At 35.5% G+C, this 22,331-nt stretch overlaps 1 protein-coding gene across 2 annotated transcripts in view; it reads left to right on the top strand.

The window, feature by feature from the left end:
- KIF3A (kinesin family member 3A) overlaps positions 1 to 22,331 on the top strand; it is a 61,130-nt gene that overhangs the window by 17,686 nt on the left and 21,113 nt on the right. For both annotated transcript variants that reach the window (XM_057490859.1, XM_036919191.2), the window contains exons 3-8: positions 15 to 159; positions 301 to 385; positions 16,339 to 16,444; positions 19,924 to 20,063; positions 20,467 to 20,664; positions 20,964 to 21,138. In XM_057490859.1, coding sequence (XP_057346842.1) covers positions 15 to 159; positions 301 to 385; positions 16,339 to 16,444; positions 19,924 to 20,063; positions 20,467 to 20,664; positions 20,964 to 21,138 — 849 coding nt within the window. The remainder of the gene's footprint in view (positions 1 to 14; positions 160 to 300; positions 386 to 16,338; positions 16,445 to 19,923; positions 20,064 to 20,466; positions 20,665 to 20,963; positions 21,139 to 22,331) is intronic.

The following is a 22,331-nucleotide window of genomic DNA, read 5'->3' as shown; positions in this document are numbered from 1 at the left end:
CTTATCATTTTCAGGAACAATTTTTGCATATGGACAAACTGGAACAGGCAAAACTTTTACCATGGAAGGTGTTCGAGCTGTTCCTGAACTTAGAGGAATCATTCCAAATTCATTTGCTCACATATTTGGTCATATTGCAAAAGCAGAGGGTGATACAAGGTAAAAAGAGAATCTTTTATTTTCTGATATTGAGAAGTACGAACATAAAAAAGGCATATAGGTATAAGCCTTATAAACATTTAAAACCTGTTCTTATAATTATTTCACTATTTTTTATACTTATAAATGTTTTATTTATAGATTTTTGGTTCGCGTGTCTTATTTGGAAATATATAATGAAGAAGTTCGGGACCTTTTGGGCAAGGATCAGACACAGAGGTTAGAGGTAAGAATAACTGAAATTGGAGTACTTTCCCAAGCAATAGAATGTTTACTAAGTTACTATCTCTTTTATACAGAAGATACTTTTAATATTTTACATATTTTTGGATCAGATAATGCGATCATGTGGTTCAAAAATAAAAACATTGTAAAAATTTATGCATTGGAAAGTCATGTTCTTACCCCATCTGCTCCATTTCTCTCCACCCTTAGATAATCACTTTCAGTATCCTTTCAATGTACCTTTATGTAAATACAAACAAATGTAATTCCATTTTTACTCTAAAAGTAGCATACTATATATATTGATCTGCACTTTTTAAAATTAAAATTTATTGTGCTAAGTATAGATTCACATAAAGTTGTAAAAAGTAATACAGAGAGATTACCCTTTACACAGCTGTACATTTTATACAGTTTTCCCCAATGGTAACATTTCACAGAACTGTAATATCCTATCCCAACCATGATATTGACATTGATACAATCTACAAATTTTACTCAAATGCCCCCAGTTTTTTTGTGCTCATCTGTGTTCTATACTATTTTTTCGTACGTGTAGATTGGTATATCCATTACTAGGTCAAAGTACTAAACAGTTCCATCAAAAAGATGCCTCATGTTGCCCTTTTATAACCATATCCACCTCTCTCCTGACCACTCCCTTCCATGCCTTATCCCCAACAACTCCTAATCTGTTTTCCAAGTCTGTAATTTTGTCAACTCAAAAATGTTATATAACTAGAATATAACCTTTTGAGGTTGGATTTTTTTCACTTGGCATAATTCCCTGGAGATTCCTCCAAATTGTTGCATGTATGGATGGTTCATTTCCTTCTTATTGATGAGTAGTATTTCATAGTATCTTACCATAGTTTGTTTAACCATTCACCTGTTGAAGGACATCCAGGCTGTTTAGTTTTTGGCTATTATGAATAAAGAAATGATGTATATTTCACAGGTTTTTATGTGAATGTACATTTTTATTCTTTGGTGTGAGTGCCCAAGAGCACCCCAGAATTTAAGTCATAAATTTTTTAAGTGTCAAAGATACAGGTATTAAGACTAATTATGGATGTAGTCACAAACACTAGTGTTTTCAATCTTTCTTTTACCTGAAGGAAAACCAAATTTCCTGATTGAGAAATTCTAATTTGTTCACTTTTGGGTAATAGGTTGGCACCAAAGACTGCTTTCATCATGCATTTTAGAAAAGGGAAATATGAAATTATATGCACAAATATCAGATAACCTCAAAATTTGTGAATTGGTATATTATGCTATTATTAACTGTTAAGTGTAGCTGATTCACATTCCTAATTTTTTTAAATTAAGGTATAATTCACATAGCATAGTATTCACCCTTTTAATATATATAGTTTAGTGGTTCTTAGTATATTCACATAGTTATGCAACCACTACTACTATATAATTCTAGAACATTTTGGTTATCCCAGAAAGAAAACATTTTTACTACCCCAGAAAGAAACCTTGCGCCCATTAGGAGTCACTCCTCATTCCGTCTTCTCCCTACCTCCTAGCAACAAGTACTTTACTTCCTGTTGCTACAGATTTGCCTGTTCTGGACATTTCATATAATTGGAATCATACAATATGTGATCTTTCACTAGTATAGTGTTTTTGAGATTCATCTATGTTGTAGTGTGAATAGGTACTTCACTTTTTTTTAAACAGCTTTATTGACATATAATTATGTACCATACAATTTACCCATTTAAAGCCTACTGTTTGGTGGCTTTTGATGTATTTGTAGGGTTGTGCATCTATTACCACAGTCAATTTTAGAACATTTCCATTACCCCAAAAAGAAACTCTATATCCCTTAGCTGTTACCTTCCCCTTCCCCTTATTCTCTCCAGTCCTAGGCAACCACTAATTTACTTTCTGTCTCTATAGATTTGCCTATTTTGGATACCATATAAAGGAATAATACAATATGTTGTCCTGTGGCTAACTTCTGTTACTTAGCATAATTTTTCATGGTCCATCTAGGTTATAGCGTGTGAGTACTTCATTTCTTTTTGTTGCTGTATAATGTTCCATTGTATGGGATACAATGGTACTTTGTAGCTCAGATTTTATTGATTACTTTGTCAGTTGAACATCTGGGTTGTTTATACTTTTTGTCTATTACAAATAATGCTGTTATGAACATTCTTGTACAAGTTTTTGTGTGACTGTGTTAGTAAATTCTCTTGGTTATATACTTATTAGTGTAATCGCTGGATCATGTGCTAAGTTTATTTTTAACCATTTGAGGAACTGCCAAACTGTTTTCCGCAGTGGCTGTACCATTTTACATTCCCACCAGCAATGTATGAGGTTTCCAATTCTCTATATCCTCATCCGCACTTGTTTTGTCTGTCTTTTATTATAGGCATTTACTGGGTGTAAAGTGGTCTCACTGCGGGCTTGGTTTCTATTTCCTTGATGGCTAATGGTGTTGAACATCTTTTAACATGCTTATTATATACCTTCTTTGGAGAAGTGTCTTTTCAGATCCTTTGTCCATTTTTAATTGGATTGTCTTTTTGTTATTGAGTTGTAATGTTTATATATTTTCTTTTTTCTTTTTTCTTTTTTTCTTTTTCTTTTTCTTTTTATTTATTTTTATTTTATTTTATTTTTTTGTGTGAGGGCATCTCTCATTTTATTGATCAAATGGTTGTTAACGACAATAAAATTCTGTATAGAGGAGTCAATGCTCAATGCACAATCATTAATCCACCCCAAGCCTAATTTTCGTCAGTCTCCAATCTTCTGAGGCATAACAAACAAGTTCTTACATGGAGAACAAATTCTTACATAATGAATAAGTTACATAGTGAACCATACAAGGGCAGTCATCACAGAAACTTTCAGTTTTGCTCCTGCGTTAAGAACTATAAACACTCAGTTCAAATATGAATACTCATTTGGTTTTCATACTTGATTTATATGTGGATACCACATTTCTCTCTTTATTATTATTATTTTTAATAAAATGCTGAAGTGGTAGGTAGATACAAGATAAAGGTAGAAAACATAGTTTAGTGTTGTAAGAGAGCAAATGTAGATGATCAGGTGTGTGCCTGTAGACTATGTGTTAATCCAAGCTAGACAAGGGCAATAAAACATCCACGTATGCAGAAGATTTCTCTCAGAACGGGGGGGTGAGGTTCTAAGCCTCACCTCTGTTGATCCCCAATTTCTCACCTGATGACCCCCCTGCGACTGTGCCTGTCTTAGGTTGTTCCTCCCTTGAGGAATCTTACCCGTCTCTGGCTAACCAGTCATGTTCCGGGGCCATACAGGGAAATGTAAAGTTGGTAAGTGAGAGAGAAGCCTTATTGTTTGAAATGGTTAGCTTTTTATTTCTTTGCATATTTATGCCCTGTGGCTTCTATGCCCAGCATTTGTCTTGAGGTATCTTTACCACTTGGAAGAATTATGATACTCGGTAAATTTGATATGAGGCACGAATTCTATTTAAGGGTTGTAATTAGGAAGGAAGAAGAAAAGCTATAGAAATAGCAGGCGGAAGAAAACATGGGAAGATTGATTATTTCTTTGACATATCTTCTTGTAGAGTAATTTCAGCATGTATAGGTTTTAAGCTACTACTTAAATTGCGCACACACATTAACATAATAGGAGTATAGTTACATAACCAAAGCATACCTGTAATTACCAGCCATCTCCAGTGAAACCAAGAAAACCACTTAGGCACCTTAGGCATTTGTGAAAACTTATCTATGATACGGTGGATATTGTCCAACTGAACTTGAACAGTCTGAGAGAAATCAGACAAATTAAAACAACCCATTCCTGGGGACTGTTCACATCCCTTATGTTCTTTTTTTTTTTTTTCCAGGAGAATGTATCTTTATTTGTCATACTGTTTAATATTTTTTTTTTTAATAATTATTTTTTATTGAAGGGTAGTTGACGCACAGTATTACATTACATTAGTTCCAAGTGTACAACACAGTGATAAAACATATATATACATAATTCTAGGTTCCAGCTATCACCCTACCAAGCTGTTACAATATCTTGACTATATTCCTTATGCTATACATTACATCCTGGTTACTTATTTATTTTACCATTGGAAGTCTGTCCTTTTTTTTTTTTTTTTTTGTGAGGGCATCTCTCATATTTATTGATCAAATGGTTGTTAACGACAATAAAATTCTGTATAGGGGAGTCAATGCTCAATGCACAATCATTAATCCACGCCAAGCCTAATTTTCGTCAGTCTCCAATCTTCTGAGGCATAACAAACAAGTTCTTACATGGAGAACAAATTCTTACATAATGAATAAGTTACATGGTGAAGAGTACAAGGGCAGTCATCACAGAAACTTTCGGTTTTGCTCATGCATTATGAACTCTAAACAGTCAGTTCAAATATGAATACTCATTTGGTTTTTATACTTGATTTACATGTGGATACCACATTTCTCTCTTTATTATTATTATTTTTAATAAAATGCTGAAGTGGTAGGTAGATACAAGATAAAGGTAGAAAACATAGTTTAGTGTTGTAAGAGAGCAAATGTAGATGATCGGGTGTGTGCCTGTAGACTATGTGTTAATCCAAGCTAGACAAGGGCAATAAAACATCCACGTATGCAGAAGATTTCTCTCAGAACGGGGGGGTGAGGTTCTAAGCCTCACCTCTGTTGATCCCCAATTTCTCACCTGATGACCCCCCTGCGACTGTGCCTGTCTTAGGTTGTTCCTCCCTTGAGGAATCTTACCCGTCTCTGGCTAACCAGTCATGTTCCGGGGCCATACAGGGAAATGTAAAGTTGGTAAGTGAGAGAGAAGCCTTATTGTTTGAAATGGTTAGCTTTTTATTTCTTTGCATATTTATGCCCTGTGGCTTCTATGCCCAGCATTTGTCTTGAGGTATCTTTACCACTTGGAAGAATTATGATACTCGGTAAATTTGATATGAGGCACGAATTCTATTTAAGGGTTGTAATTAGGAAGGAAGAAGAAAAGCTATAGAAATAGCAGGCGGAAGAAAACATGGGAAGATTGATTATTTCTTTGACATATCTTCCTGTAGAGTAACTTCAGCATGTATAGGTTTTAAGCTACTACTTAAATTGCGCACACACATTAACATAATAGGAGTATAGTTACATAACCAAAGCATATCTGTAATTACCAGCCATCTCCAGTGAAACCAAGAGAACCAGTTAGGCACCTTAGGCATTTGTGAAAACTTATCTATGATACGGTGGATATTGTCCAACTGAACTTGAACAGTCTGAGAGAAATCAGACAAATTAAAACAACCCATTCCTGGGGACTGTTCACATCCCTTATGTTCTTTTAACAGTAAATAGTCTGTAGTTGTAAGATTTTGGAGCACTACAATTTGCACTTCTCCTAATTCTTGGTTGAGTTCCAACAGTATAGATCCAGTCAAATTTGTTGTTTTACTGTATGCACAGGCCAGCTTAGATATCTCCTTCATTCCCATGGCAAGTCCAGGAGCTGGTGGGATGAGTGCATCTACAGCTGTAGCAGTGCGTGGATCTTTGTTGGGGTTTTTTGATGATCATCTTCTGGCATGAGTCTTCCAGAGAGTGCTGATGTTGGAAGTTCTCTTTCATATCGTATCTTAGTTCATTTTCGGGGTAGCCCAATTAGGCATTGATCTTCTGTATAAATGCAAACAGACCCTTTGCCTACACTTTTATATGCCCTTTATACCCTTGTGTAGAACTCACTGGAGGTTACCACACTGGAACTGCCCTTTTTTGTTTTGTTTTGTTTTGTTTTTGGTATCACTAATCTACACTTACATGACGAATATTATGTTTACTAGGCTCTCCCCTATACCAGGTCTCCCCTATAAACCCCTTTACAGTCACTGTCCATCAGCAGAGCAAAATGTTGTAGAATCACTACTTGCCTTCTCTGTGTTGTACAGCCCTCCCTTTTCTCCTACCCCCCCATGCATGCTAATCTTAATACCCCCCTACTTCTCTCCCCCCCTTATCCCTCCCTACCCACCCATCCTCCCCAGTGCCTTTCCCTTTGGTACCTGTTAGTCCATTCTTGAGTTCTGTGATTCTGCTGCTGTTTTGTTCCTTCAGTTTTTCCTTTGTTCTTATATTCCACAGATAAGTGAAATCATTTGGTATTTCTCTTTCTCTGCTTGGCTTGTTTCACTGAGCATAATACCCTCCAGCTCCATCCATGTTGCTGCAAATGGTTGGATTTTCCCTTTTCTTATGACTGAGTAGTATTCCATTGTGTATATATACCACATCTTCTTTATCCATTCATCTATCGATGGACATTTAGGTTGCTTCCAATTCTTGGCTATTGTAAATAGTGCTGCGATAAACATAGGGGTGCACTGATCTTTCTCATACTTGATTGCTGCATTCTTAGGGTAAATTCCTAGGAGTGCAATTCCTGGGTCAAATGGTAAGTCTGTTTTGAGCATTTTGATGTACCTCCATACTGCTTTCCACAATGGTTGAACTAACTTACATTCCCACCAGCAGTGTAGGAGGGTTCCCCTTTCTCCACAGCCTCGCCAACGTTTGTTGTTGTTTGTCTTTTGGATGGCAGCCATCCTTACTGGTGTGAGGTGATACCTCATTTTAGTTTTAATTTGCATTTCTCTGATAATTAGTGATGTGGAGCATCTTTTCATGTGTCCGTTGGCCATCTGTATTTCTTTTTTGGAGAACTGTCTGTTCAGTTCCTCTGCCCATTTTTCAATTGGGTTATTTGTTTTTTGTTTGTTGAGGCGTGTGAGCTGTTTATATATTCTGGACGTCAAGCCTTTATCGGATGTGTCATTTTCAAATATATTCTCCCATACTGTAGGGATCCTTTTTGTTCTATTGATGGTGTCTTTTGCTGTACAGAAGCTTTTCAGCTTAATATAGTCCCACTTGTTCATTTTTGCTGTTGTTTTCCTTGCCCGGGGAGATATGTTCAAGAAGAGGTCACTCATGTTTATGTCTAAGAGATTTTTGCCTATGTTTTCTTCCAAGAGTTTAATGGTTTCGTGACTTACATTCAGGTCTTTGATCCATTTTGAGTTTACTTTTGTATATGGGGTTAGACAGTGGTCCAGTTTCATTCTCCTTCATGTAGCTGTCCAGTTTTGCCAGCACCATCTGTTGAAGAGACTGTCATTTCGCCATTGTATGTCCATGGCTCCTTTATCAAATATTAATTGACCATATATGTCTGGGTTAATGTCTGGATTCTCTAGTCTGTTCCATTGGTCTGTGGCTCTGCTCTTGTGCCAGTACCAAATTGTCTTGATTACTATGGCTTTATAGTAGAGCTTGAAGTTGGGGAGTAAGATCCCCCCTACTTTATTCTTCTTTCTCAGGATTGCTTTGGCTATTCGGGGTCTTTGGTGTTTCCATATGAATTTTTGAATTATTTGTTCCAGTTCATTGAAGAATGTTGCTGGTAGTTTCATAGGGATTGCATCAAATCTGTATATTGCTTTGGGCAGGATGGCCATTTTGACGATATTAATTCTTCCTAGCCACGAGCATGGGATGAGTTTCCATCTTTTAGTGTCCCCTTTAATTTCTCTTAAGAGTGACTTGTAGTTTTCAGAGTATAAGTCTTTCACTTCTTTGGTTAGGTTTATTCCTAGGTATTTTATTTTTTTTGATGCAGTTGTGAATGGAGTTGTTTTCCTGATTTCTCTTTCTGTTGGTTCATTGTTAGTATATAGGAAAGCCACAGATTTCTGTGTGTTGATTTTGTATCCTGCAACTTTGCTGTATTCCGATATCAGTTCTAGTAGTTTTGGGGTTGAGGCTTTAGGGTTTTTTATGTACAGTATCATGTCATCTGCAAATAGTGACAGTTTAACTTCTTCTTTACCAATCTGGATTCCTTGTATTTCTTTGTTTTGTCTGATTGCCGTGGCTAGGACCTCCAGTACTATGTTAAATAACAGTGGAGAGAGTGGGCATCCCTGTCTAGTTCCTGATCTCAGAGGAAATGCTTTCAGCTTCTCACTGTTCAATATAATGTTGGCTGTGGGTTAATCATATGATATAATCATATGATTATATCATATCAATATAATGTGGCCTCTATTATGTTGAGGTACTTGCCCTCTATTCCCATTTTGCTGAGAGTTTTTATCATGAATGGATGTTGAACTTTGTCAAATGCTTTTTCAGCATCTATGGAGATGATCATGTGGTTTTTGTCTTTCTTTTTGTTGATGTGGTGGATGATGTTGATGGACTTTCGAATGTTGTACCATCCTTGCATCCCTGGGATGAATCCCACTTGGTCATGGTGTATGATCCTTTTGATGTATTTTTGAATTCGGTTTGCTAATATTTTGTTGAGTATTTTTGCATCTACGTTCATCAGGGATATTGGTCTGTAGTTTTCTTTTTTGGTGGGGTCTTTGCCTGGTTTTGGTATTAGGGTGATGTTAGCTTCATAGAATGAGTTTGGGAGTATCCCCTCCTCCTCTATTTTCTGGAAAACTTTAAGGAGAATGGGTATTATGTCTTCCCTGTATGTCTGATAAAATTCCGAGGTAAATCCATCTGGCCCGGGGGTTTTGTTCTTTGGTAGTTTTTTGATTACCGCTTCAATTTCGTTGCTGGTAATTGGTCTGTTTAGATTTTCTGTTTCTTTCTGGGTCAGTCTTGGAAGGTTGTATTTTTCTAGGAAGTTGTCCATTTCTCCTAGGTTTCCCAGCTTGTTAGCATATAGGTTTTCATAGTATTCTCTAATAATTCTTTGTATTTCTGTGGGGTCCGTCGTGATTTTTCCTTTCTCGTTTCTGATACTGTTGATTTGTGTTGACTCTCTTTTCTTCTTAATAAGTTTGGCTAGAGGCTTATCTATTTTGTTTATTTTCTCAAAGAACCAGTCCTTGTTTTCATTGATTTTTGCTATTGTTTTATTCTTCTCAATTTTATTTATTTCTTCTCTGATCTTTATTATGTCCCTCCTTCTGCTGACCTTAGGCCTCATCTGTTCTTCTTTTTCCAATTTCGATAATTGTGACATTAGACCATTCATTTGGGATTGCTCTTCCTTTTTTAAATATGCTTGGATTGCTATATACTTTCCTCTTAAGACTGCTTTTGCTGTGTCCCACAGAAGTTGGGGCTTAGTGTTGTTGTTGTCATTTGTTTCCATATATTGCTGGATCTCCATTTTGATTTGGTCATTGATCCATTGATTATTTAGGAGCGTGTTGTTAAGCCTCCATGTGTTTGTGAGCCTCTTTGCTTTCTTTGTACAGTTTATTTCTAGTTTTATGCCTTTGTGGTCTGAAAAGTTGGTTGGTAGGATTTCAGTCTTTTGGAATTTTCTGAGGCTCTTTTTGTGGCCTAGTATGTGGTCTATTCTGGAGAATGTTCCATGTGCACTTGAGAAGAATGTATATCCTGTTGCTTTTGGATGTAGAGTTCTATAGATGTCTATTAGGTCCATCTGCTCTACTGTGTTGTTCAGTGCTTCCGTGCCCTTACTTATTTTCTGCCCGGTGGATCTATCCTTTGGGGTGAGTGGTGTGTTGAAGTCTCCTAGAATGAATGCATTGCAGTCTATTTCCCCCTTTAGTTCTGTTAGTATTTGTTTCACATATGCTGGTGCTCCTGTGTTGGGTGCATATATATTTAGAATGGTTATATCCTCTTGTTGGACTGAGCCCTTTATCATTATGTAGTGTCCTTCTTTATCTCTTGTTACTTTCTTTGTTTTGAAGTCTATTTTGTCTGATATTAGTACTGCAACCCCTGCTTTCTTCTCACTGTTGTTTGCCTGAAATATGTTTTTCCATCCCTTGACTTTTAGTCTGTACATGTCTTTGGGTTTGAGGTGAGTTTCTTGTAAGCAGCATATAGATGGGTCTTGCTTTTTTATCCATTCTGTTACTCTGTATCTTTTGATTGGTGCATTCAACCCATTAACATTTAGGGTGACTATTGAAAGATATGTACTTATTGCCATTGCAGGCTTTAAATTCGTGGTTACCAAAGGTTCAAGGTTAGCCTCTTTAGTATCTTACTGCCTAACTTAGCTCGCTTATTGAGCTGTTATATACACTATCTGGAGATTCTTTTCTTCTCTCCCTTCTTGTTCCTCCTTCTCGATTCTTCATATGTTGGGTGTTTTGTACTGTGCTCTTTCTAGGAGTGCTCCCATCTAGAGCAGTCCCTGTAAGATGTTCTGTAGAGGTGGTTTGTGGAAAGCAAATTCCCTCAGCTTTTGTTTGTCTGGGAATTGTTTAATCCCACCGTCATATTTGAATGATAGTCGTGCTGGATACAGTATCCTTGGTTCAAGGCCCTTCTGTTTCATTGTATTAAATATATCATGCCATTCTCTTCTGGCCTGTAGGGTTTCTGTTGAGAAATCTGACGTTAGCCTGATGGGTTTCCCTTTATAGGTGACCTTTTTCTCTCTAGCTGCCTTTAACACTCTTTCCTTGTCCTTGATCTTTGCCATTTTAATTATTATGTGTCTTGGTGTTGCCCTTCTTGGATCCTTTCTGTTGGGGGTTCTGTGTATTTCCGTGGTCTGTTCGATTACTTCCTCCCCCAGTGTGGGGAAGTTTTCAGCAATTATTTCTTCTAAGATACTTTCCATCTCTTTGCCTCTCTCTTCTTCTTCTGGGACCCCTATAATACGGATATTGTTCCTTTTGGATTGGTCACACAGTTCTCTTAATATTGTTTCATTCCTGGAGATCCTTTTGTCTCTCTCTATGTCAGCTTCTATGCGTTCCTGTTCTCTGGTTTCAATTCCATCAATGGCCTCTTGCATCCTATCCATTCTGCTTATAAACCCTTCCAGAGTTTGTTTCATTTCTGCGATCTCCTTTCTGGCATCTGTGATCTCCCTCCGGACTTCATCCCATTTCTCTTGCGTATTTCTCTGCATCTCTGTCAGCATGTTTATGATTCTTATTTTGAATTCTTTTTCAGGAAGACTGGTTAGGTCTGTCTCCTTCTCTGGTGTTGTCTCTGTGATCTTTGTCTGCCTGTAGCTTTGCCTTTTCATGGGATAGGAATAGTTTGCAGAGCTGGGACGAGTGATGGCTGGAAGAACTTCCTTCTTGTTGGTTTGTGGCCCTCCTCTCCTGGGAGAACAGCGGCCTCTAGTGGCTTGTGCTGCGCAGCTGCGCGCAGACAGGGTTTCTGCTTCCTGCCCGGCTGCTATGGAGTTTATCTCCGCTGTTGCTGTGGGCGGGGCCTGGCTCGGGCAGCTGCTCCAAAATGGTGGAGTCGCGTTGGAGCAGGAGCTGCTGGGAGGCTATTTATCTCTGTAAGGGGCCTCCCTGCTCCCTGCAGCCCAGGGGTTAGGGTGCCCAGAGATCCCAGATTCCCTACCTCTGAATTAAGTGTCCCGCCCTGGCCCTTTAAGACTTCCAAAAAGCACCCCCCAAAACAAAACAACGACCACCAAAAAAAAAAAAATTTTTTTTAATTAAAAAAAAAAAGGTGGTCGCTTGTTTTTCTTTATTCTCCGGTGCCAGGCTCAGGCATCTGCTCACCGTTCTTGCTGCCCTGTTTCCCTAGTATTGGGGTCTCTATCCCTTTAAGACTACCAAAAAGCGCTTGCCAAAACAAAACAGCAAAAAAAAAAAAAAAAAAAAAAAAAATTAAAAAAAATGGGCGCTCGCTTTTCTGGTGTCCTCCTGCACCAGGCCACCGGTGCCCGCTCACTGTTCTTGCTGCCCTGTTTCCCTAGCATCCAGGGCCCCCTTGGCACGTACTGTGTCTGCACTCTGGCCCGGATGGCTGGGGCTGGGTGTTCGGCAGTCCTGGGCTCCGTCTCCCTCCCGCTCTGCCTGCTCTTCTCCCGCTGGGAGCTGGGGGGAGGGGCGCTCGGCTCCCGCCGGGCCGGGGCTTGTATCTTACCCCCTTCGCGAGGCGCTGGGTTCTCTCAGGTGCGGATGTGGTCTGGATATTGTCCTGTGTCCTCTGGTCTTTATTCTAGGAAGGGTTGTCTTTGTTATATTTTCATAGATATATGTTGTTTTGGGAGGAGATTTCCGCTGCTCTACTCACGCCGCCATCTTCCGCCCCCTATATATTCTTGATACAAGTCCCTTATCAGATACATGATTTTGAAAAAATTTCTCCCAACTGTGGGTTGTCTTTTTACTTTCTTGATGGTGTCCTATGAAGCACAAAATTGATCATGCCCAATTTATATTTAATTCTGTTGCTTGTGCTTTTGGTGTTATATCTGAGAAACCATTGCTTTATCCAAGGTCACAAAGATTTGTATCTTTCTTTTCTTCTAAGAGTTTTATAGTTTTAGCCCTTATATTTAGATCTTTGATCCATTTTGAGTTAATTTTTGTATATGGTGTGAAGTAGAGGATCAATGTCATTCTTTTGTATGTGGATATCTGTTTATCTAAGCACCACTTATTGAAAAGACTATTCCTTCCCCCCACTGCACTTTGCTTTTTTCACTGAAAAGTAGATTGTACAGTCTTTCCATATCAGTACTGAGAAAGCTTCCTCATTCTTTTTTTCTCTTCTGTCCATTTTTAAATATGTGTAGTGTTCTTTGTATGGACGTAATTCAGGTTTATTTAGCCAGTCCTCTGATGAACACTTGGATTGCTTCTGCTCTTTCGCTCTTACAAAAAATTCTGTAGTAAATGGCCTGTACATATATCATTTCATACATAAGCAGGCATTTCTGAGAATAAATTCCTGAAGCAGGATTGTTAAGTCAGGTGGTAAATGATTGGTAAATATTTTCAAATATTTTAGTACTTCAGGATATGAGACAAACATAAAGAAAAGATAAGCTTTAACATATTAATATTGGAATTTTGATTGGAATTGCATTGTCAGTAAAATAAAGAATAATTTATGTAGGATAATAAAATAGGATATAGAATAACAGTAACCACCATTGGAGAATAGCATGGAATACATGCAGAATAACAAACAGGTACTATTACTGAGCTTTTATAATGTGGTAGTAGGCATTCAGTGCAATAAATTGTCATAGTAGTACATACTTTATTTCGTTTAATCTTCTCAGCAGTTCAATTTTATTGATGTGAAAGCTGAAACCTAGAGGAATTTCCTGACTTGCTCAAGATCAGGTAGCAAGTGAATGGCGGTATAATCTGGGATTAAGAAGGTGGTTTCTGAGGGCCTACCATTTTGGCTTGAATTCTGGCTCTGATCTCTTGAGCAAATTACTTAACCTCTGTGAGCCTTAGTTTTGCTATGTGGAAATAATGGTATTTACTTCATAGGATTATTGGCAACATTAACAAAGTAATACAAATTTTAAATCAATACTTGACACATAATAAAGCATTTAATACATTTTAGCTCTTTTATTTTTAAATTTACTATATAAGATAAGGTTTTGGAGCCTTACATTACGGCTTAGGGATTTTTTTATGTTTTTTGGACCTTATTGAAGCTTATTCTATAATTAAAATGTGTGCATAGAAAATGTAGAGAAAAGTTTATTTTTTGTTGTCTTTAGTTTGGATGAATACTTTGTTGCTTTTTAGAAGTTTATCATTTTATTGCACAGGTTATTAGAATAAAAATCATTTAGAAAGAACATTTCTACCTTTGTACCAGTAATTAAAAATCAGATTTATTCTCAGAAATAGTCTTGTCAGTGGTTCTCAACCGTATTAGACCCAGTGCCTGTTTGCAACATACATTTGGTAATGCCCCTTTGACTCTCCTGAAATAAAACTCATAGATGATAAAATCTACCTACATACATAATGTAAAAAATATCAATATACTTCCAAATTATACTATAAAAGAGAATAGAAGTACTTTAAAAATAAATACTAGTGTTTCATTATATAAATTCTTAGATGTGATGTTCACTGACATAATGAAGTAGTCAGAGGTGTGTATAATCGTCATGACTGCAAGAGCTACAAATGCAAACACTTACAGATGTATTGGTGATCTAAACACCTTGATTACTGTTACTGTCAGTGACATGGTATTTTAAAATAGTGACTAGCTCTTGGTAGAGTTAAGAGCAAAATAAAGTTTTCCTGCATTTCTGTATTACTATTATTATCATGAAAAAGCACTTTGACTTTATAGGACATTCAAAGTTGTGTGGAACAATTCCTCATTGATTGAGACCATCCCACCCATTTCAGGATGTTTAGTATTCATGGCCCCTGCTTATGAGTACTGATAGCATCTTCAGGTAAACCAGAAACTCATTCACAAATTTCTAAAACATTCTTGGTGAGGGAGTAACTGTCCCCACTGAGGTCCATGTTTCAGTGTTGTAAATCATATTTGTTGCAAAAATTAAATTTCTATGCTTTATGATAAAAATTCTTTGATGGCATTACTACCTAATTTTTAAAACTTTCATAAATGTGGGATCATATGTGATTTCTTCATCTTTTATAACTAATCAGTTTATTTACATCTGCTAATTAAATTTTGCATTAATAATCCTATTGTGATGGTAAATAACTGTAGACTTTGCATGCTGATGCCAGTTTGAAAAATGTTTGTTTCCAATCTACAATGAGTTAAACATAGAAAGTGAGAGTAAATGCCTTAAAATTTTTACAGTAATTTGACATTGCCATGGCATCCGAGGGCATGATGTTTGCATTTTTCAGAAATACCAGTTTGCCAGATTAGAAACATACACATTGTTCTTTACTATAGATTTTCTAAGAAGCATTGGTATGAAAGGACTAGTAATTCTTAAACACTTTCATCAAACTAAACCACATGTGGAAGCACAGTGTGTGAAATACATGAAAGTGAAGCACTTTTTAGGGCTTGTCAGGGCTTGGAAACCCCCAGATTACCACAGTAGCTCCCTCAATGCCACCATAATCCTCTTGTGCTTGTTACAAGAGCACAGTTTGAAACCCACTAGTTTATGAAGACCAACACATTCCTTTACTACCAATAAAATTAGGGCTTAATTTATATTCCCATGATAGAAAAGGGGTATTTTTTCCTAATGTATAAATATATCTTATAAATTGTTATAAAAGAGACCAGAACCTCCAGAATCCTTAATTAGACATAGGATCAACACCTGGAATTTGGGATGCCTGGCCTTGTGACTTTTGTCTCTGCGATTCTTTTTAAACTTTGTCACTTTTGTCTCTGCGATGTTAGTCTTAGTCCCTGTGGAATGACTCTCCTCCCTGGCAGCCACAAGCCTCTGCCTCAGTTTCACTTTATTCTGTTGACTGATAGGGTGACTTGACTTCTAAGGAAGTGAATTTTGTATTCTAAAACTATCTAATTTAGGCAAATCTATTCTCAAAACATTTTTCAAATTTGGTAAAGGTTCTCACAAGGTTTCTCCCAGAAAGGTAATATTTTTACATGGATTCCATAGATCTAATTATTTGACTCAACTATCGGAAACCCTCCAGTGGCTTCAAATTGCTGTTAAGTTAAAGACCAGTAATTATGCTTCGACTTACCTCTGCCTACCGCCTATAGCCAGATACCCCACCTGTTCCCACTGCTGTCTATTCTTTCCAGCCATCTTGGCTTTGTTTGTTTTATATATTTTCTAAGTACCTAGTTCTTTCCCATTTTAGAATCAATCCTTGCACAGTCCTCTTTTCCTTCTACCCCAACGCAGATTTCTTCAAGTCTTAAACATCATCTTGAGGAAATTTATCCTGTCCCTGCTTAACTAGATTAAGTCTCTCTATAATGTGTTCTCATACTGCCCTGTATTTTTTTCTTCATGGCATTATCACAATTGAAATAAAATGTTTTTTGTGTATAATTATTTGCTTGTATGCTCTTCCTGTAGATTGTCAGCTCCACAAGTGTAGAGGCTATGCCTACCTTGTTCATTACTGTGTCCTCACCATCTGGCAGAGTGTCCAACACATGGATTTCAATAAATACCTGTGGGAAGAATCTGGATATATGTGTAAAGTCTTTTTTTTTTTTTTAGGTTAAAGAAAGACCTGATGTGGGAGTTTATATCAAAGATTTATCAGCTTATGTGGTAAATAATGCTGATGATATGGATAGAATTATGACACTAGGCCACAAGAATCGTAAGTGTAGTGCATAATTATGATTAAACATTTATGCGTTGAGTAGGCTGGTTTAGAAACAAAACTGGTATGGCACTTTGCCCTATAGAGACTGGATTTTTAGATTTCTTGAAAACCTTTACTCTGATTTTTTACTATTTAGAAATGAAATATCTCTCAGATTGCTTTCCATGCTGTCCAAAATTTAGTAATAGTGCTATATCTTTGAAATACTCAGTCTCTTATCAGCTTTAATAATATTGGTAATGTTTATTGAGTACTTACTATGTGGTAAATGCTTGTGCCAAGTGCTTTATAAAAATGATATCCTTTAATCCTCACAATGGAAGGTATTAAAGTCATATTTTAATGATTGAGTAAAGGAAGACTAGTTAGGTAACTTTTCCAAGGTTAATACTACTTAAAAAGTGACAGAGTGACTATTTAGACCTAGGCCATACGTCAGCATTAACCAGGCAGTATTCTGCTTCCCTTCTGTTGACAAGAAAAGCAAAACAAAATCAAATAAAATGGTACTTTTTAGTAATTGTTTCAAATTTTGTCTAAAGAATAATAGCTTTAGCAATATTTAATACATAGATGCCCCAAACCTAGTACTAGTGATGATGCTAACAGCAATTAGAGATTTTTTTTTAAGTTTTTATGACTAGACTATAAATCTAGCAAACTCAAGGAAGTTAAACATTTTAAAAAACATTTGAAGGGCAGTATAACAGTGTTGAAATTTAAAAAATGTATTCCTGTTGTCCCAGTGTTTTAAAATTCTAAATTTATATTCTGGAAAAATATTTTTAGGTATAAATAAATGCCTTATTGCACAACATTACTTCTAACAGCAAAAAGTTTGATACAATCTAAGTATAAATAAAATGTTAGTTATATCAATTACAGTACAAAAAATGTTGTAGACTATAGTGAAGTAAAAAAGCCAATGAATTAAACCTACATGTAGGGACCTGAAAGATTTTCAAGATACATTGTTAATGAAAAGAAAGTAAAGTACAGAACAATATGTACTGCATTATCCCATTTATGTATTTACCAAAAAGTCAAGATATTAACCTATGTATTTGGGCATTGTGTGTGTGTGTGTGACCACATCTGTGAATGTGAAATATAAAATGAGAAGATACTTAATAGTGGTTACCTTTAAGGAAGGGTAAGTAAAATTGGGAAAAGGGGTGAAGGGAGCTTTCATTTTATGTTTTTTGTCTGTATTTTTACATTTTTTACACCAGAATATGTTCATGTATTGCTTATTTAATTAAAAATATTTTTTAACATAAGGTTCCATTCATAGTAGTGACCAAAGCCTCCCATTAACTACCTAAGAATTAATTTAACTTGATATGTGAGACTTGTTCAAAGAAAACGAAAAAATTCTGATGAGAAGTAAAATGAAACAAAGATGAAGAGATTTCAAGACCTAAAATAGGAGAACGGGTAATATTCTTAATTAATAAGTAGAATATAAGAATAAGTAGATTCTTAATTAATAAGACATTTAGTACCAATGTCCAAAAAGAAAAGTTCCAACATAAAAACACAACGTTTATCATATTGAAATATGTAAAATAACTATCGAGGAAAACAGAGATGGGAATGTGACAATAAAAGCTGCTATTACAAATATAAATAGATGAAAAATGGATAAAAGTATAAAACTAGTACCCACTTTGTACTGGTGGTCATAGTATAGAGATAGTTAATTTTACACTTCAGAAATAAGTCATCTCAGGAACAAATACACAGCCTACATAGCAACTAAAATGCAAATTTAAGTTAGGTACATTTAAATTATAGGCATCATTATAAATTGGTTAGTATTTCTGCAGACAGTGTTTTCCCACCTTTAAACCATAATCCTTTTCTTTGAAATTATCTTTCTGAATAGGTAATCCATACACATAGTATAAAATTCAAAAGGCATCAAAGTCTCTCTTCCACCCTTGTGTCTCAGTCACCTTGTTCCCATCCCTGCTTTGTTTTTGTAACCAGAAATATAGAAAAATCAAAATTTAAACCTCATGCTTTACTTAAATTACAAAAACAATAGGTACTAAAATATTTAATATGATTTTGTGTTCTTTCCCAGTCCAAATTGAAAAACAGTGCTACAGTGTGATTTAATAATCACAAAGCTATAAAACTACTCCTACCCTTTGACCTGGGTAATTCCAGTTTGGAAAAGACATCCCAGGGAAATAATCTTAAAGATTAAAGAGGACGAAAGGTATCTTCTCAGAGTTGCTCATATTAGTGTTCCCTATGAGGACTGGAAATGGGAAATGATCCCAAATCTCTCTCAGTGAGGGAATAGCAAAATCAGTTTTGGTAAAATTTTCAAGTTTTTTACAGGGAAATAATCATAGGAGATGAGGTTAAATAGAAAAAAACTAGATAAAATAAGATCCAATACTCTGAAAATGTTTTATGTATCACTACTGATCGAATGATTCAAAGACGTATCAGATTTAGTAGTTTTTTCTTAATTATTGGAAAAAATACATAAATTCATAATTTGATTTTAAAAGAACATAGAAAAATACAATATAGAGCCACAGATCATTGCATTTCTTTCACTGATTTTTTCATTTACTTTCTTTCATTGGACTTGACTTTTCTTAATCAGTGCAGTTTACATTCTAGTTGTCTGGCTTCTAATAAAGCCATATGCTAATACAGAATACCCTTTTAATGTGTAAATTCTAATATCAAAGCTTTCATGGAGAAGTTATTGGCATTAGGCAAAATTAACCTAGTGCTTTTTAAATACTTTGGAATTTAAGAATAAAACTATTATGTGCCTATAGTAAAAAAAAAAACAGACCTTTTCCTTTGTTCATACAATATATTCATGTGCAATATTTACAGACACACAAATAATTAATTTTAAATGGATGCTTTTGTTTTACAGAAATTGTATTATATATTCCTCTCTAACTTTTTTCTTTTGTTTCATATGTTATGGATGTCTTTCCATGTCATACAGATCTATCTTATTTTTTTTTTAAAGGACTACTTAGTAATCCTTAATTGATTAACCACTGTCCTGTTGGTTGTTTCTGATCTATCTGTCACTGTTGTGATCAATGCGGCACTGAATATCCTGTTATCATCTGATGCAAATGTGCAAGTATTTCTGTGGCTTAGAGTCCCAGAACATAATATTTTTTAAGACAGCTGGAAGAGCTGAAATTTTTCAAATTAGCAGTATTTTGTAGTCAGTAATACTTGTGATTAAAATTCTTTTGTCCTAAAACTACCTTTCTAATATGACAAATTCTTTCGTTATCAGCATAAATTGTCAGATAAATTTCTGATAATGGCTAAATAAACCTGTGCTTTTATGGGTTAGTCATGATCTCTGGCTTTGGCTGTTATGACATTAAGTATTTAAACCATTTATGGTAATTAATTATTTTCAAAGGCGCTCCCTATTGTTATACTTTTAAAGAATTTCCCTCCCTTTATTCAAGGTTCTGTTGGTGCAACTAATATGAATGAACATAGTTCCCGATCCCATGCCATCTTTACAATTACTATAGAATGCAGTGAAAAAGGCATTGATGGTAACATGCATGTCAGGATGGGGAAGCTCCATCTTGTAGATCTTGCTGTAAGTAACAGGATACTATTAAGAAATAACTTGTTTTCCTTGTATTTTATAAATGAATAAAAATTCAAGTGAAAGCTGTGATTTAATATGACTTTTAAGTTGCTTTCTTGTTTATGTGTTTAACTTATTATTTATTAAGGAATATTTTAAATCTATACAGAAGTTAATGGAGTAGTACAATGATCTCCCATGAACCGTTACTCAACTACAGCAATTAATTGTTCATAGCTTGTCCTGTTTCCTCTGTACCCTCAGCCACTTCTTCCCATCCTGCACTGTCTTGAAGTGAATTCCAGATATTATATTAGATTTTTTTAGTTAAAAAAAATATTTTTTTAACGTTGGGAAGAATATTCTGTACAGTTTTTATTGTTACATTATTTCTGTCTCTGATTATTGCTAGGGTTCAGAAAGACAAGCAAAAACTGGAGCTACTGGACAACGCCTAAAGGAAGCTACAAAAATCAATCTTTCACTTTCCACCCTTGGTAATGTAATTTCTGCCTTGGTTGATGGAAAAAGCACTCATGTGCCGTATCGTAATTCCAAATTGACTCGTCTTCTTCAGGATTCTTTGGGAGGAAATTCAAAAACCATGATGGTAAGACTTAATAGGTGGTATATTTATCATCAGACAAATTTAAGATTTCTGTTTATGCCAATAATTGATGTGCATAACATTTTAAAAACAATTTTACTTTTTTTGACATGTGGTTATTCTTTATGTATACTGGTCCATAATGGTGTTGCTTGGAAATCCATGTGGTTGATGCTTTCTTTTTCAAGAAGGTCCGAGTGGAAATATGCTTCAAAAATTCTTTTTGGTATATTCATAACGGTAGTATTGATTTTAACTGTATCAAGTGTCAAGTGTTTAGCTTTGTATTTCTAATTCAACAGTGTGCAAATATTGGGCCAGCAGATTACAATTATGATGAAACTATCAGTACATTACGGTATGCTAACCGTGCTAAGAATATTAAAAATAAAGCTAGAATTAATGAAGATCCAAAGGATGCTTTGCTTCGTCAGTTTCAGAAAGAAATAGAAGAACTGAAAAAAAAGCTTGAAGAAGGTAACTTTTCCTCAAAATATTAACCTTAATGTTGGCTAAAAGTATGTTGCTTAACCACTAAGTGTTCTAATAAAAACCACCTAGTAAAAATTCTTTGAGCCTCTAACATTAATATTTAAAGGAACATTTCTGTAAGGTAATTTGACACTTATATACTTTAGCATTTTCATATTATGCTCAGGTAAAATTATGTAATATTTATGTATATGATTTTAAAAATTCATTTAATTTAAACCTCCCCATGACCTTTTGAGGATTTCATATGATCACTTATTAAATACTGAATTTTTATTTGTTTCTGTATAAGAGCAAGTTCTACCTATATGTGTGTGTGTGTGTGTGTGTGTGTGTGTGTGTGTGTATTTAGATGAAAACAATCAGGATTCTTTGTGATACATATCAGTCACTATTGTTTTGAAGTAAAGAAAGCTGTGAGAGTCATGGGTAAACTAAGATTACTGTAGGTAAAAGTTAATTGCATGGCCTTGAAAATACGCTTTCATACTTACATTTGAACATGAGATTCTATTTTGGAATTTCTTTCCAAAGTTTTGTTATTCTAACAAGTTATGTTAAAAGGTTAGAAAGTTTGAGACCTTGTTCATGAGGGTGAGAAACTTTATTACCATGGAATGCTCAATGTGACTCCTGTTTCTTCATGCAAAGAACTGATCACATGGGGCTCCTTTGCATACCAGGAAAACAGAGGGCTTTGAAACTGCTTCTTTTCAGTCTGTGGGGAAACTGGTTAGATCAGATGTGAATTCCAGAGACACCAACATCACAAACGTTTGGAGAAGGTACTGATTCACTAACCTTGAGTGAGATTATCAAGAAAAAGTAGTAATTGAGGTGCCTCTTAGATAATGAAGTTTTGGTGTTTTAAATGTGACCACTAGGTGGTATTTTAGTCAATATGTTTTAAATATTTTTAATTAGATTAGTGGAGTTCATACCTTTATTTTGTTGACTTCATTATTTTTTTACATTTTTTTATTGTGGCAAAATATACTTAATATAAAATTACCATTTTAACTATTTTAAAGTATATAGGTCTGTGGCATTAAGTACATTCACATGTTCTGCAACAATCACCACCATCCATCTCCAAAACTTCTCAGTCATCCCCAAATGAAACTCTGTACCCATTAAACAGTAACTTCCCATTACTCTCTCTCCCTCAGTCCCTGGTC

The sequence above is a fragment of the Manis pentadactyla genome, chromosome 13 (genome assembly GCF_030020395.1).
Source record: "Manis pentadactyla isolate mManPen7 chromosome 13, mManPen7.hap1, whole genome shotgun sequence".
Taxonomy (NCBI): domain Eukaryota; kingdom Metazoa; phylum Chordata; class Mammalia; order Pholidota; family Manidae; genus Manis; species Manis pentadactyla.
The sequence above is the reverse complement of the archived record's forward strand: the minus strand, read 5'-3'. Positions and strand labels throughout refer to the sequence as shown.